Source organism: Pisolithus orientalis, assembly GCF_024613125.1.
Source record: "Pisolithus orientalis strain OTSU chromosome Unknown F5J12scaffold_21, whole genome shotgun sequence".
Classification (NCBI taxonomy): domain Eukaryota; kingdom Fungi; phylum Basidiomycota; class Agaricomycetes; order Boletales; family Pisolithaceae; genus Pisolithus; species Pisolithus orientalis.
The window spans coordinates 338,731-356,047 of record NW_026260802.1 but is presented as its reverse complement, the minus strand read 5'-3'; the positions used below and the strand labels follow the sequence as shown (position 1 = coordinate 356,047).

The window sequence follows — 17,317 nt, the reverse complement described above, 5'->3', positions numbered from 1 at the left end:
AGCAGGACACTGGCCTTGGCCAACCAAAGTCACACTGTTGAGTCCTTGTGGGTACAGTGAGCAGAGCTAAGGGTGGTTGCAAAGTAGATTTTGAATGAAGAGCCAGTTCCCTGACAGTGCCCTGGGATCCTGGGGGTAGGCATAATATGAGAGCAGCTACTATGGAAAATATACTGTATGATGTTGGGTAGAGATTGATATTGATGTACAAGTTGATGGAAGGAGGAGAGGAGGATGGGGCATGCAGGAAGGATAGGCTTTGGATTAGGCAGTAGTGGCCAGGCCTACCTGGTTTGGGTATAATGGATATTGGGGAGGATTGGAAGTTGCCAAGGCTGCTCTGGATCTCTGGTGTGGTGTATGGTCTGAGGTATCTACCTTTGCTGAATGCTGCTTGGTGCTCTAGGGTGGTGTGGCTGTTTGGGGAGGTGTATGTATGAGGGAGGGGGGGTATGTTGGTGGAGAAGCTGTGACACATCCCTTGGATGATGTATGTGTAGCAGTCTGATAAGCCATAGGAGGTGAAGGCTGTGTGCCATGCATCAGGCTTGTATGGGGTTAGTGCTTGTGTGCTTGTGTGCATGATGGCATTGCTGAGCTCCATGTTCACAACTCCCACACCTGGAGCACTCATGCTTGGCAGACTTGTGTGAGAGGCTGCAACTGTTGGGCTTCTGCCAATTACTGCATAGGATGTAACCCTTGCTGTCAATGATGTGGCCTTCTGTGGTGCACCTGGCATGAGTGGGAGAGCCATCCCATAGGTTTGGGTTGTTGCATTCATGGATCTGGTGGGGGTGGCATCCAAGGCATATAGGGCAAGCTAATTTTGGTTGAGATGCAGGTCCTGGGGACCGCTTGTGGGAAGGGGGCAAGAAGCTCAAGGTTTTGGATGGGGAGGATTGGGAATGTTGATGAAATCAAGGTTTGGGGGATTGGGAGTGTGAGTTGCAACTCTGTGATGTCTGGGGCTCCACATGCTACTGGTAATAGTGTCATGATCATTTGGATTGTGGGGGAGATGTTGGGTTTGCCTTAAAGGATGCTTCAACCCTGTGGTGGGAGTGGGGTAGGGTGGGTGGAAAGGCCAGGAGGCAAGGGAGGTTGTGAGTAGGATGGACATTGATGGGGCATGGCCATGCCATCAGGGGAAGGAGGAAGGGGGGTGTTGTTGGTGGGAGGGAAAGGGGGGATGGATGGGGTTGGTAGTGGTGAGGTGTTAGGGAAGAAGGGGGGGGTGAGTGGGTGGTTAGCTTTGTGTGTTTTAGGTAAAGGTTAGATGACTGACCTTTGAGCAAGCCACTTCTGGGCCACATTGTTCACTTTGAAGGCTATGCTGTTCATCAGAGTGTCATTGATAAATGAGATATTGAATATGTGGCTGTTGTTTGCTTTCAGCTCATTGTGCCATTGATGGTCAATCTGGGAAGCATAGCTTAGGACAATGGCATCACCATTCATGGTGGAGCACTGGGGGTGGCTTTCAAGATTCCAGAAAAACATAGCAAGGGCATTGATGTCCTTCTCAGGCCACAGGACCATTTTTATGTGGTGTAGGAAGGATACCCTTGCTTGTAGAAATTCACTGAAGGTTAAGTCATGATCTGTGCACATGTTTTGTGATGCCTTGACTGACACTACTGGCCTAAGGGTGAGTAGGTCATTTGCACTTGAGATGCCAAAGGTGTCATTGGCATTGGATCTTGAGTGTTTTGCCACATCATTGCACCCTTTGGGGGAGAAGTACCATAGCTCAACATAGTCACATGAGGCAAGCCTGTTGGTGGTGTATTGGGAAGGTCTGTTGACTAGGACACTGGGGGGTGGGCATCCAACAGTGAAGTCAGCTATTTGCATTCTGCATTATGGTGTCTGTCCTCCTGGCCCTTTGTGTCTTGCCTGGGTGCTGGGTCTGGGGCTGGCCTGGGTCAGTTTTCCCTTTGCCATGCTTCTTCATCTTCAGCTTGGCATTGGGCATTCCACTCATCTACCCTGTGCTGGTGGTTGTTGTCCCAAGCTGTGTGGAGATGACCTATGGCTTGTTCCAGGTCAAGATCTGGAGTTGCCATCATGGCTTCTCAGACCTCACAAAAGGCAGCTAATTTGAAGTTTGGGTGTTCCTCAAGGTTTGGGTCAGCCATGTTTGGTCATATCTGTGAGGGGAAGAGTGGTGAGCAAAGGAATGACTACAAGTTGGGTGAAAGGAGTGTGAATGGTGAGGCTGTGACAACAAGGAGCAGTGAGTGAGGTGGTGGTATGGAAAGAAGAGAAAATGTGCTGCTTACCTAATGCTAGTCCAAAGACTAAACTCAGTGTCTCACTTGTGCCTCATTGCATTGCAGAGTCACACCCCTAGTGCTCCAGACAACTCTTGTCATGGGCAAGTTTGATCATATCCCCAAGTTGACAGATGCCTTGACTTTCTTTGCCTGGAAGACTCAGGTCCTTCTGGCTCTACATTGTGAAGATGTATCTAGTCATGTCAGTAATGGAAAGGACCCCTTGGACCCTGTAGAATATGCTTCAGAATGTCCCTGGCCTGCAGACCTGACCAAAATTACCATTGATGAGAAGAAGGCCATCCTTGAATGGTCTAAGTCCAACACTGTCATGGAAGATATCTTGTGTTGTTGCTTTTCACCTACTGTACTGTTCCTTATACCTCAGGAATGTTCCACTACTGCCCATGATGTTTGGAAGACCCTTCATGACACCTTTGATCATGTTGATGTTGGATTGCATCACCTTGTTCATGCAAAGATCTTGCATCTGCAAATGAAGGATGCCAGCAATGCAACCTGTTACTTGTCAGAACACTCTGCTGCACATCAAGACCTCATTTGCATGAGGGTGCCCTACACTGATGAAGAGGCCATCTTTCACCTTATAGAGGGTCTCCTGGAGACTGGTACTTGACTGTCCTTTTGCCTCTTCCTGCAGAACTCATGCTCCATCACACCAGTTGCCTTGGCCTTGGCCACTACCTCCATATCCTCTGCACCAGGCTTGTCTGTCCCTGCAGTGCTCTCCACGGCCTCAGTAACCTTTGAAAGTGTCTCTGTTAAGATTGCAGTGGAGGCCCACTGTCTTGTTCAGCAGCACTCTTGTTACACTGAGACCAAAGTCAAAGCATAGTTTGAGCTCAGTCCACAGACTAATGGTTTCTACCAAGTGAATAGCTGCAGTAACCCTTGTAAACAACAAGGGATTTGGCAATACCAGTAAGAGTGGCCTTCTAGAAGACACTGGGGGTGAAGTTCTGAGAATGCTGGATATAATTGAGCAGCTCAAGTCTGGAAATCTAGGACTTGAGCCAGTGATCTAAATACCATACAAAGGAGGACCATGAGGCCTCCTCATGTAACTAAGTAAAATACACTATTGGTTGAACAATAGCAACACACATACACAACAAGGTATGAGGGTTGAACACTACTACTGGTGGAGACAAGGGGCTGTTGGATCAGAAAGAAGACAGCTGAAAAAGGAAAAGTAAGTCCAAAAGAATAAATGAGACAGGCAGCAGGTGAAAACAAGGTAAACATAACAGCTCTCAGTCATCTGTGGGGTCTGAGTACATTAATGCAGCCACTTCCCCCTCTGGTCCCCCCAATGTCAACCCAGCAACAGGCCTGAGGAAGACACAGAACAACCCCTCTGGCACCTATTGTGACACTCCAATTGGAGGTGGTCTTGTCTGCAGGGCTAGCAATCATGATCAGGCCCACTGTGTCAAGCCTGGAGGCAGCATGGCTGGCCAGCATCCAGTTTGGCAGAAGGGGAAGGGAGATAAGGACAAACCCACCTCTGCAGCTGTGACCTCTGCACTGGCTTCTTCAAGTTCCCCCTCCACTCCAGTAGCTGCAGCTGCATTCAACCATAGCACTGTCTCTCCTTGGAACACCCACCTTGGTGATCTCACCTCTGCAGTTTTGACTAAACTTACAAGCAACAGAAAGGGTGGTGATGCACCTACCTCTGAACCATTGCCAGCTCTCCAGGCCTGCCTTGGCACTCTGTCACTCTCCAGTCTTCTTGACTCTGGAACATCACACACACTTGTTCATGACTGTGCTTTCTTCTGCACTTATGTTCCTGACACCTCTGTGAATGTCCAGACAGCTAACCATGGAAGCTTACTGACCACTGGGCATGGTGAGTGCCTGGCCTTTTTGGCTGTCAGTAGTGACAAGTATCAGGTACAGTTTACCAACTGCCTGCATGCTTGACAAGCTGTTCTGCATCTTGTCTCCATTGGATGGATGCTTCATCAGGGATGGGGATGAAACTTCCAGAGCAGCCCCCCTCACTGCAAGTTGTCTTACCATGGATGATCACTGGGTAGCATATACCTTCAGTTGAACAATCGCTGTTTTCTAAACCTTGGATTTGTCCATTTTGATGCACCCCTACCACTCACCATGACTCCCACTCTCACTGCCTTTGCCTGAGCACCAGTCACTTATGACCTATGGCATGGATCAGCCATGCTGGAGGAAAGGCTGCAAGGCAGCTCTTGTCAATAGCCACTGGGGTCATTGTTGATTCCCCTGGCCCCCAGTTAGTCTGTGAGTCTCATGTCATTGGGAAACACACATGTTCACTGTTCAAGTCCTCCACAAGTCCTCACACAAGTACTTTCCTTGAACTTGTACACACTGATTTAGGGGGATCCATGCCAGTTCATTCTCTACATGGCAAGCTATACTTCATGGTTATTCTGGATGACTTCACCCACATTCTGGACACATATCTACTTACCAGCAGGGATCAGGCTCTCAAGGCCTAGGAGGCTACACAGGTTTGTTTGGAGTGCCAACATGACATGAAGGTTAAAGCCCTACAGTCAGACAATGGAGGAGAGTTTGTTAACAGTGCATTCATCCAGTCACTCAACTCACAGGGTATTGTCCACTACTTGTCTACACTGTATATGCACCAGCAGAATGGGGCTGCTGAGAGAGTTATCCATACATTGGAGGGGCATGTTTTGGCCATGCTGCATCTTGCTTGGCTCCCACCCACATACTGGGGTGAGGCTATGCTTACAGCCTGCTATCTCCACAATTGCACAGGGTCATGCATCTTGCCATATAGGGTCACACCATATGAGATGTTGCACACCACATGCCCTTGCCTTGGACACTTGTGGGTCTGGGGCTGTTGAGCCTTTGCACATGTCCCTTTGGAGCTTCAGAGGAAACTAGGACCCAGGTCCAGACCAGTGCAGCTCATGGGTTATCCACCAGGTGTAAAGGCCTATCAGGTGCATGATGAGGATACCAAATGTTTCTTTAACTTTTAACCCCAGAGATGTTGTCCTTGATGAGAACATTCACATGCTGCTCCTTGTAACTGAGTCTCTTGATCAGCTGTCATGCACACCTGGGGGTGACTCTAACTCAGGCAGCAAGGACTCAGACAACTCACAGCCCTTGAACCCATCACTCTTGTTATCTCCATCAGTTCCCTTGATACCATCAGCACCCATCATTTTCAACCCTGCACAGTCACCAATGCCACATTTACACTGCTCTGGAAGGCTCAGGACACAGACTGAGGCAGGAAGGGTGTTCACAGAGTCTCTCCAGGCAGCACAGGAACATCTCACCACATGCATCTGACTCCTCATGGTCATTGCAGCCTGGAGGTCTGGGAGTTGCATTTAATAGACATCAAGTGAGCATTCCTTCATGGGAAGGTTAAGAAGGTGTACATCAAGCAACCACTGGGGTACAAGGTGTACAGACCCAATGGTGAGGAGCTGGTCAGTCTGCTTCACTCTGTACTTTATGGGATCAAACAGGCTGCCCACTACTTCCATGAAACACTTTGCACTGAGCTCAAGAGCCAAGATTTTAAGCATAGTGAGGTGGATCATGCAATTTTCATCTTTTGTCAACTTGAGGTTGTATGCATGGCCACTTGGCATGTTGACAGTGGTCTGGGCAGTAGTAACAATGAATGTATTCTTGCTGAGGTCAAGCATTGCCTACACCTTTGTTTTGGCATCTCAGATATGGGACCCATCCCCAAGTACCTTGGCATTCAGTTCAAATATGATCATCACACTCACAAGCTATGGCTTCATCAGGGAGAATATATTGTACATCTGCTTCAGGAGTATGATCTCATGGACTGTCATCCAGTACACCTGCCCATGGACTCTGTGCATCCCTTCCTCACTGATGTTGAGGCTGCCAAACTCATCAAGCCCACTGACCTGAAGCCCCTGTATCTGAAACTCATAGGCAAGTTACTCTACCTCTCTGTCTGCAATCACCCTGATATTTCCCCCACTATTCAATTCCTTTCACAATACCTTTCTCACCCTAGAAAATGTCTGCTTGCAGCTCAGATTAGCTTGGGACATTGAATTAAGTCATCATCCATCCTTCTGTGGGCTGACAGCAGTCTACCCCATTGCAATCCTCTCACATTCCTGCTCCCTCTTTGTCAGGAGCACCCCCAACCCTCAGCACTTGTCTTTGAGTGTTGTAACTTGCAAAAACCTGCCTGCATAAGACCCTCTGCCATCTAGGTACCACATAGGCACACCACCACTCACTTTCATTGTCTTTTGTGTTGGTTTTGGTTGGTTTTCACCACTGAACCACACTTTGACTCACAGTGGGTGCTGTATTCTTGCTTGATGACAGTTCCAGCAGGTGGCACTGGCAGGAGGTAAGCAGGCAAGAGAGCTGGAGCAGGTAGAGCTGTAACTGCTAAGGTCAGTACTGCACTACAGAGAGTGGATCTAGTTAACAGGAACTTGGCAGCTTGGACAACTTCTGTGAGTAGGTAAGGGTCATCTGGGTGGAGGTTGGTGTGGACTATGGAGAGCCAGTGATGAATACAATCTGCAATGGCCCTTGGGAAGCTGTTAAGGAACATGGAGTCCTGTGCTGTCTCTGCAAGCATTTTAGTTTTAATGAGAGCAGAGATCTTAGCAAATTTCCACTGGTATTCTCTGAGGTCATCCTGGTTTTGCATGGGCTTTGACTGATACTCTTTGATGAGGTATTGCAAATCTGTGTAGCAGTAGCAGTCATCACTTTCACAGCTGGGGTACAAACCCTTGAAAGCAACTATGAAGGCATCCCAGTCATCAGCCATGGGAGTGGCTTCTGGAAGTGTCTTCCAGACCTCAGCTTCTTCAAGGTTAGCATAGCAGATTGTGGCTCTGATCTTGCCATGGTTGTCAAGAGCAGCAAGAGTACCAAGGAAGTTGATGTCTTCAAGGTAGTGTGGAAGCTGTGTGGGGGAGTCTCTGCTAAATTTAGGTGAATTTTGTGTACCACAGAGCAGAATCTGAAACTGTGGATTAGCCATTGGTGGGTTTACTTGTGGCAGCAGAGCTGGATTGGTAACAAGAGGAGCAGGTATTGGCTGCAGATGTGGAGTAGGTGGTATCATGCATGGGCAAACTGGTGGGTATATTAGCAGATTACTAATTGGCTGATGGGTGGTCTGCAACCACATGAGCAGTTGCAGCAGTGTGACAGGTGTGGATGGGATTCTGGGTATAGACTCAGAGGCATCAAAGAGACAGGAAAAACAGGGCATTGGTGATGATGAATCAGGTGATGTGACAGGTCTTAAAGGTGATGGCAGGGTTTTGGGTCTTCAGGGAGTTGAGTGGATAAAGCCTCTGGGAAAGTCAGGGGAACTGAGATCTAGCTGATCCAATGTGATAGATATCTGATCTGCCAAAATATCAGGAGGAGTGATTGCAGGTAATACCCACAGGATGTCAGTGGGTAATTGTGCATGATTCAGTGTTATGGGTAAAACAAGGCAGATAAGGTCATAGTCTTCTGACAGGTTCAGGTTGCAGAAGTGAAGGCATAGATTTTCTAGTTCAGTGCATTTGGCAGTGCACCTGAGTGACCTTCTGGAAGCAACAGCAGAATCCCTCCCAGTGGGCTCCAGTTGTAAGGAAAGTCCAAGTAGTTGTACAGTGAGGGACAAAAGTGTTGCAATGTTTGTGAGGTGTGACTTTCTGCCAATGTAGCTTGGGCTATTCTGCACAGATAATCATAATACCTATACCATTGGAAAGGGGTGACTCTAAGCTTTCCAGAGCACTAGAGTTCAGTCCAAACAAAGTAATACATGCCAAGATACACCCTATTCTTTCTGAAAAGTGCATTGCAACACTTTTGTCCTTGGCTGGTGAAATAGTGAAAAGTGACCTTTTGATGGGATTGAGGGCATGAGGGATGGGAAAATATGATTACATAATAAACTACATGATCTTCTGGATGATTTGTCAGCATGTAAACAATGACAAACATTGGACTTGTACCATTAACCCTCCCTCTTTTACCACAACTCATGAAATCATCTCTTTAGCTCACATGGTCATTTTCTCAAGGAATTCTTATCAAATACCATTGTCCCTGTGCCAGAAATGCATTGGTTGAGAGGGGACTGGTTTGTCCATCATGTTCTGAAGTGCCAGATTGACCTCCATAGCATTCTTAGCCTTACTGATTAGTCCCAGAACACATCAGGCATGGATAGGGAAACAATCCAGGGAATGACTGACAACAGGTTTTTTAAGGGACTGATGGTTCTGAGAGCATGTTATACTGATGGCACTGTGGTAGCTACCAGTATTTGATAAGAATTCCTTGAGAAAATGACCATGTGAGCTAAAGAGATGATTTCATGAGTTGTGGTAAAAGAGGGAGGGTTAATGGTACAAGTCCAATGTTTGTCATTGTTTACATGCTGACAAATCATCCAGAAGATCATGTAGTTTATTATGTAATCATATTTTCCCATCCTTCATGCCCTCAATCCCATCAAAAGGTCACTTTTCACTATTTCACCAGCCAAGGACAAAAGTGTTGCAATGCACTTTTCAGAAAGAATAGGGTGTATCTTGGCATGTATTGCTTTGTTTGGACTGAACTCTAGTGCTCTGGAAAGCTTAGAGTCACCCCTTTCCAATGGTATAGGTATTGTGATTATCTGTGCAGAATAGCCCAAGCTACATTGGCAGCAAGTCACACCTCACAAAAATTGCAACACTTTTGTCCCTCACTGTATAATATGAGCTAGATAACTTAGATAACAACAATAAAATGAAGGGAACAAATTACTTGTCCCAAGGGATTCTGGACTGCTGAGAATAGAAGGTGGGGCTCTGCACTTTGTAGTGGTAGTGATTTATGGCATGCATGGTGTGTTCTGTGGGGTTGTACTGGTGATGCAAAGTGGTGTGAGCAGTATATGCAGTTTGTGCATGGTGGTTTGTGAGACATGCAGTGTAGACAAAGTGAAAATACAACTCATAGTGACCTTTCAAGTGCCAAAAGGTATCATTTCACAGGCAAAGGCAAGCAAGACAGCAAGACAGTCACTGTCAGTAGAGAAAGTATGTATATCCCATCACCAAGGGACACTCAGTACTACTATCCATTGGATACTGCACATTGTGTAGGGTGTGCAATTTCATGTTTTTGATATGTTTTGAAAGTCTCTGCAATTTTTTGCACCTTTTCCCACACTCTCTGGAGGATTGTTTCAGTTCCCCAGTGCTCTCCCCTTCTTTATGTTTCAACAGGGTACATCTTACTGGGGCCAGGCCTGCCCATATGCTGTGACAATATAAATAATACTACTGAAGGGCCTGACCTTATGTTGTGACTCTATTAAACAATATTAGTGATGGGCCCATCTTTATGTTTCAACAGCAGTACATCTTACTATTGACAGGCCCATCCATATGTTGTGACATTATAAAATGACATTACTGATGGGCCTGTCTTTATGTTGTGACAGGGGTGTGGCTTATTATGAACAGGCCCATTTATATGTTGTGACACCATAAATGATATTCCTCCCAGGCCCATCCTTATGTTGTGACCCTCTCCATGTTATGATAGGCAGGCCCACCTTGATGTTGCAACAGGGGTGTAACCTACCAGGACAGGTCTGTCCATGTCATACAACAGCTCAGTATTCTTAATTGGTCATGGCCCCATCTAAATGTTTCAACATCCTTACCCACCACAGGCCCTCCCATATGTTGTGGTAATGCACTTACAGGCCTGTACATATGTTGCTCTCACTTTAGTCTCTTGGGCCTGTCCATGTGTACTGGTTAATCTATTTAGGCAGGCCCATCTCAGGGTCTATATAAGTGTTGGTGTTTTGGCACACAGGCTGCCCATGTGTTGTGACTAAATGGACTACATGGGGTTGAAAAATATTTTCAGGGTGTAACACAGGGAGGAGGCAATTGTGCCACTACACTTGAAGCACCTCATCCTAGCCTATCAACTTTTGATATCTTGTAGGGACACATTGCCCCTTCAAGGGGGCACAATAAATAGACAGATATGTCCAATATATCAAAAAAGTGTTCTCTTTTTCTGTTTTGCCACTATCACACTTTGCAATCATTGAGGCCCATTAGGATGGGCAGAAAAGCAATCATTTATGGTCTAATACACTTATAGTACAATTAACTATCATATACAATGCCTACAGGGCAGGGAAAGAGCCCAGGAAGGATGGGGAGGCTGGGGGCAATGAGGGCAGTGTGTGGGAATGTTGGATATCAGGCACATGCCAAATGAGGACATGTCTTGGGAGTAGTGGCTGCGCTATTTTATGCTCATGTAATTACATAAAATGCGGTGGAGTAATGAAAATAAACTGTGGGGATTTGTGGGGAGAAACTCCTGATCAACACTACTCATATGTTGATAGATCACTGCAGGTATAAGGGAGTTAGACAGTCTTGCATCACAGTAATGCTACAATTATTACACTTTGATGCACCAAAATGACACTATAGCCTGGGTTGAGTATATAGCAACTGACTATCTACTGTATGTCCACTGCATGTCAGTCATCTGTACTACTGTCTGTTGGTCATTTGTACTACTGTTTGTCAGTCATGTGCCCTACCACATGTCTGTTATCTGCCTTACCACACATCTGTCATCTGCATTCCCACTGACTGTACTACTGCATGACTGCATGACTGATGACTGCACTACCACAGTGTCTGGTGTCCCCCTGCTGACAGTACTTCTAAATTTTGAAAAACATACCACACATTCAACATTGGCACAAAAACTACCTGCCAAACAATGCATGGTTGTCCAGCTTTCCATACAAATTATCACAAATTTGTTCAGTACCATTATGATGCTGGCAACCTTGAATGATGTGTCATTGCATTATAACATACATTACAATACCATTCTGATGGAATCTAATAGAATAACTGTACCTTACCTATCATTTCAATAGGCCACATGACATTGTGATAATCTTTGATAATCAGAAGATATTGTAAGGATAGTCCTAATGACTCTGCATCTATAATATATGTAAGTGAAGTGGCATTCCAAGCTGATCATTTTCCCTTCACCATCATGCACTGCTGTCCTTGCCCTTCAAGGTGTGTATCACTTCAATCCATTGCAGAACCCACTAACTTCCCACTATTACTCACTATTAACCTGACATGATTGACAGACTACTGCTACCATGGGGCTGTCTCAAAGGGCCCACTTGAAGTACAAATATTCTGAAAAGACTCTAGCAGGTTGGATATGCAAATATTGCAACAAGACATTCAAGCCACATGGTGTCAAGAGGCATGAAGTGAGCTGCAGGAAACAAACCAAAGCTGAGCAAGAATGCAAATGATATGGCCAAGTTTTGGAGTGGTTTGAAAAAGGTGAGCATCATTCTACATCACCTGTCCTAAGTCCCACTTCCCAACAGCCATGCCCAAGTCAGCACAATGCCACACAATGAAGAAAATGCATAAGGCTCAGGGTCCACCTGCTGAAAATGCAGAATGTGACATGTTATGTTCCCCTTCCAGTTTCATTGCTGTTCCCAATGGTGATGAGGCTGGCCCATCTATATACTCATTTGATGATGAAAGTAAGGCTTCCCTTCCCCTTCTTCCACCAAATACACAACTGGCTTAGGAAATCCCATTGTCAATGCCCACTGCACAAGTTTGTGGAACATGAATACCCTGCCAGTGCACATGAGAATGAACCTCTCAGAAGTCCAGGTGTGATCCTCCATTTAGTTTTTTCTATTTGATGATTACAAGTATGCCTCTTTAGTGCTATTGGATGCTATGGTGGGCACAAGATTGTTGACTACTTCTCAATCCCAGTCATCATGCCCCTGGCGATCACAGCAAGTAATAGAATTCAAAACTGAGTTTCATCCACACAGCAACCAGCCTCTGCTTTGTCAAAGTTTTGATGAGTTCTGAAGGTGCTCAATGATGTTTGTTCCTTGAATGGATGACACTCCCTAGCAACTATGGTGTTGGCAACTTTGAGTTTATGGAGATTGCCCTGGAAGCAAGCCTAAATTGGAAACAAGCCAACACTTTGTTAGATCTCATTGGCCATGTTGCAAAAGGGGCTGCTTGGGTGACTCTCAAGAATGATGTCAAGTTTCAAAAAGCCTGTGATGCTGCAGCAGCAGAGCTCACACTGGTACATTAGTACCATGTTCAGTTTACTAACTTTGCTGTAACTGCTCCATCATACTTACAGTTCTCCAAACATACAGTCATTGAGGCATATAAGAAGGAAGTGCAGACATATGAAGTACATACATGACCCATCTGGGAATGGGCACTTGACATTTTGGCTCTGCACTTCATTTGGGATGCACAATGCTTGTTCAAGCATGATGGACATGGATTTGAATGCTTCCATGATGAGCCCTGGACAGGCAACAGCTGGTGGGACATTCAAGTGTGTACTTGTCATCAACTTGTTAGGTAGCAGTAATTTGATGTAACTACTAGTCCTCCTTGCCAGAAGTTCTGAATGCTGTACCATTTTCCTTTATTATTTACACCAACAAAACCAAATTATCATTGTTTGGCACTGCAAAGGGCTATCCTGTTGTGGTCTGTTGTGTGAACCTCCCAGTAGAGATACAGAATAGCCACACAATTGGGGGAGGCTGCATCATTGGATGGTTACCAGTCATACATTGTCCCAGTGCCCTGAAGTTCACACCTTTTATAAACAGATATTTCCTTTGCATGCAGGTCCCCAAGGATGCTGAAGAAGAGGGCAAATTAGGATACATAACTCTTAAGTGCATTGTTTGGCACAAGTCATTTTCTAGACTTCTCAGTGACATTATGCAGCACTCAAAAACTGGGTATATCCATATGTCACACCATGACCAAGTAACCTGTTGGTTGTTTCCTGTCATATTGATATTGTCTGCAGATTACAAGGAACAGTAAGCTTTCATTTATCCCAGCCCTTGCTCAAGACTCAAACACAATGCAGATGTATGATGTTGCTTATCCATGGCCACACTGGCAAATGCCCATGCCCAGTGTGTCTCATTCCATTAGGGGAGCTTCACAATATTTCCAAAACATATCCACTTCATTCCATGGATGAGGCACAGTGTGCCATGCACATTTACAGACACAGCCACACTGAGGGTGAAAAGGTGCTTAAGGCACTTGGGTTGCAGCCCATTGATGTAAGTTTATGATTCTTGTCCTTATTCTGGCATTGTACCTACATTAATTTAAATGACAGAATGTTTTCTGGCTCATCTGCAATTCTGACCTTTATGGTGCACTCAGCTTTGACCACCTACATTTTCTACATGGTGGTCTATGGGGAAAGCACATACTATGGGACATCTTGAGAATTCTGAATGTCCTTGGGTGCAATGCTGAAACCAATGTTGAGAACTAGTGAGTCTTCCTTCTGATACTTTGTGCCATCACTTCCTGGGCTTTCTGTAGTGTTTCCAACTTCCCCCAATGGCAGCTCCTCTTTCACTTCAAGAATGTCATCAATGTAACATTTTCAGATGGAAACAAGATGTGTGATCTGGCAAAAGTAAGTCTGGTCTTGTTTTCATTCCATGTGCTTACTATTCTATGCTACAGGCAATGTTCTATGCATTGCTGAATGTTTTTACCAGGACAGCCATACCCAAAGGCTATTGTCTTCTCCACATCCTCACAAGTTATCTCCAGCTGGACAGTTTGATAGGTTTGGACATGCATACTGAACAAACAATAGAAATGATAGATGCAGAGTTGCTGAAATTTGACAATGAACTGAAGGTATGCTGACTTCTTCCATTGGCTCCAGATCACACATTGGCCTACACTGACTTCATTCATAGGCATACATTGAATGTGTGAATAAATCTGGGTTAGAAGAGCTGTGGGTGGCCTGGGACTTTCCAAAGGTGCACCTTTGGAAACATGTAGCACATGATATCCAGATGAAGGGTGCCACCAGGAACTACAGCATGCACCTGAATGAGAGTATGCATGGCCCTATCAAGGAGGCATATGAGTGTTGATCAAATGGCAGGGACTTCACTGATCAGGTATTGTTGTTCATTTCACTTGTTCATTTGATGTTGCAACTCTGTTTTATATTCTGCAGATCCTACATGTGGATGAACATAAGCTTTCTGCCAAGCTGCTCAGAATGTGTGTTGATAACTACAAAAACTGGACCCAAATGCAAGGTGAACCTGCAGGCACTGAGGGTGAATGCAACAATGATCAATCTGGATCATTCATGGCATTTGGTCATGTCTATCTTGGTTCCTCTTCCAAATCATCTACTGTACAGGACACTGAGGCCAGTTGCAGTGTCTCTGACATTGCCTTTGTTGGTTTTCACAAGAAACTGTCAGGCTTTTGTAACCAGTGCCTCCCTCAATATGGCTATCAAGTTGACAAGTGGATCACTATCCCTGCTCACTTTGAGGCAAGTGACCTTCTTATGAACTTCTTTAAACTAATGCCCAGTGTGAGTCAAAGTGTGGTTCAGTGGTGAAAACCAACCAAAATCAACACAAAAGACAAAAAGAGCAAGTGGTGGTGTGCCTATGTGGTACCTAGATGGTAGAACCTGTTCTTTTGGAGGGTTTTTGCGAGCTACAACACTCAAAGATGAGTGGTGAGGGTTGGAGGTGCTCCTGATGAAGAAGAAGCAGGAATGCAAGAGAATGCAATAGGGTAGACTGCTGTCAGCCTACAGAAGGATGGATGATGACTTAATTCAATGTCCTAAGCTGCACTGAGCTCAGGGAGGGCTTGGAGTGAAGTATATTGATGATAGACAAGGATAAGCAAAGTAGACAATAGTTAGACCCTTAATAAAGTCTCAACTATCAAAGCTGCTCAATGAATTACTGAGTGATGATAAAATGTGAGCAAGAGGGGCTCTCTGACATCTTCTTTTTTTTGCTATCTAAGTACAGTGATTTATATACAGTACAGGGGTGTTGCCCTTGGAAAACAAGGTGCAAACACTTGGTAAGTGATTGGTAACCAATGAGTAAGGAATGTAAGTGATGGGTAATCATCTTGGAAAGCATTGGTAAGCATTGGAAAGGATTAGCAAGCCAAAAAGTGAAGAATCAGTAAGCAAAGTCAAAAGATTGGTAAGTATTGGCAACAGGTGAGTCAAAGACAGTCAGATCATCAAAGTATGAGTCAAGTGATGTCAGGAACTGGGAAAGCGCACTGGAATCACATTAGGGGGAGGCTGTGCATGTCACATCTCAAAGAGATCACTTCTAGGCCAAGGTGGGATGACAGAGAGGCAGTGCTGATCTGATGCCAATATAGTACATCCAAAAGTGGACAGGGTGAGTCAGATGTCAACAAGGGTCAAGCTTTGGGGGTCTGTGGGGTGACAGGAGCATAGGGGATCACAACTTTTCCCCCCAAACCATCCTCTCAGTGAAGCAAATAAAAACTTCATGAATGAGGCTCTGTTGGAAGAGAGGATGAAGGGGGAGTGTCTTCTGCTGTATCTTGCAACAAGGAGGCAAGATGTGCATCATACTCATCATGGATGCAATCAGGGAAAGTAGGGAACAGTAGATTATACTGTAGCTGTCACAATCTTGGAAGAATGATGGACAAGACCAGTATGAAGACATTGCAGGGAGCAGGGAGGAAGGATCCATATGCTTCTTGGACTGGAGAGACTGAAACGACCACATAAGACCTTTCCAAGTGAATGACAGACCTGAAGTGACCAAAGAATGTCCTCCTAGAGGTCATACTGACAAAAAGAACATGCTGTCCAAGCTGGATGGGCTGAGAGGGCACAGATGAGGGTGGGATGTACCAGGATGCTTCAGGACAGAAGCTGGTAGGAACTCCTGGTAGATATATGTAGCCATGGTCCCTAGCAAAGGGGACAAGCGAAATGACTGATGTAGAGGCAGCCATATCAGAAGAATTTAGTGAAATGAGCATCTTTTGGAGGAAGTACTGTAGAAATGTGTGGAGTGCACAAATCCTTTCCAATTTTGGAAGGTAAGATCGTGTTGCTGAGCACTACAAGCGAGTGTGGGAATGTTCTCTGTATCTGCAGAAATGGCGGAGATATGTTGAAAACTGGAATGCTGTACATGGGCACTTAAGAATTTTAGCCAGCGCTTAACCCACTCTTTTTCTTTTTCTCTGGCACTGATGACTTGTTCTTGTGCAAGGGATGACTGCTGACATTTCTGGCTGTCTGTCTTCGCATGAGGCATGAGGGCTATGGTCTTCATCTCCATTCATCAGCTGTATCCATGTCCACCTCACCAAACACCTGTGACACTGGCTTGTAGATAACAGAATACAGATACCTCAAAGTGAACTACAAGTCATCTGTTGATTGGAAAGTTGTTACTGACCATCTGCAATGCAATCTGTCATTCTATGGGCAGCCTCAGTATGATTGCACTCTCATTCAACTCATGGGGACAGAAACTGCATTTTTCCACCTCATTTCTATCTTCACCTGTGATGTCCCAGGTGTTAGCTCTATTAGTCTCACATTCATACAGCTGCTGATGGCAAAAGTTGGTGGTGCCCATTGAGTTGACATTGATCTCTGGCTTATCTGCATCAAGGCTGCTCCTCACAACAACCCCATATTCATTCCCATTCAATCCATTCTTTGTGGTGCAGTGGTAGCTCCTGACCCTTCATGCCCCAGCAAGTTTTTTGTTGTCAATCATATTGATGGAGATATGTCTCTAGGCATGAAATCTCAAACATAGTTGCTGAATGCGAGGATATTACAGACTCAATTCTGCTTCCTATTCACTCCAAGCCTTTACTGCATGTAAACACATACTTTATGGCATACTGATACAATGGCATTGTCATTGTGCAGTTATCTGATATAAAGCTAAGTGTTTCCCTGCCCCATAGCATTAACAGTTATCTCATAGGACACATCAAATGTTCAAGTACCACTTGCACTACTTTATGTGTGTATTCTATCCATGTGGCACACAATGAGTG

The 17,317-nt window shown here is 45.2% G+C and overlaps 4 protein-coding genes across 4 annotated transcripts; 2 read left to right on the top strand and 2 right to left on the bottom strand.

The window, feature by feature from the left end:
• Window positions 1-542: 542 nt before the first annotated feature.
• On the bottom strand, window positions 543-830 carry F5J12DRAFT_723075 (uncharacterized protein; the record flags this gene model as incomplete). Its single annotated transcript, XM_051741430.1, has 1 exon — window positions 543-830. A coding segment is annotated over one exon (288 nt), but the record flags the coding sequence as incomplete, so codon positions are not given.
• A 445-nt stretch (window positions 831-1,275) lies between these two features.
• Window positions 1,276-1,860, bottom strand: F5J12DRAFT_723057 (uncharacterized protein; the record flags this gene model as incomplete). The annotated part of the gene is made up of 1 exon (XM_051741428.1): window positions 1,276-1,860. A coding segment is annotated over one exon (585 nt), but the record flags the coding sequence as incomplete, so codon positions are not given.
• Window positions 1,861-2,568: 708 nt separating this feature from the next.
• On the top strand, window positions 2,569-2,910 carry F5J12DRAFT_683500 (uncharacterized protein; the record flags this gene model as incomplete). The annotated part of the gene is made up of 1 exon (XM_051740280.1): window positions 2,569-2,910. A coding segment is annotated over one exon (342 nt), but the record flags the coding sequence as incomplete, so codon positions are not given.
• An 8,846-nt stretch (window positions 2,911-11,756) lies between these two features.
• On the top strand, window positions 11,757-17,070 carry F5J12DRAFT_947888 (uncharacterized protein; the record flags this gene model as incomplete). Its single annotated transcript, XM_051749768.1, has 14 exons — window positions 11,757-11,919; window positions 12,198-12,258; window positions 12,311-12,494; window positions 12,690-12,758; window positions 12,812-12,994; window positions 13,061-13,260; window positions 13,311-13,512; window positions 13,572-13,732; window positions 13,882-14,110; window positions 14,173-14,350; window positions 14,383-14,387; window positions 14,442-14,672; window positions 16,636-16,822; window positions 16,889-17,070. The coding sequence occupies 14 exons, from the start codon at window positions 11,757-11,759 to the stop codon at window positions 17,068-17,070; spliced, it is 2,235 nt and encodes a 744-aa protein (XP_051598610.1).
• Window positions 17,071-17,317: the final 247 nt, after the last annotated feature.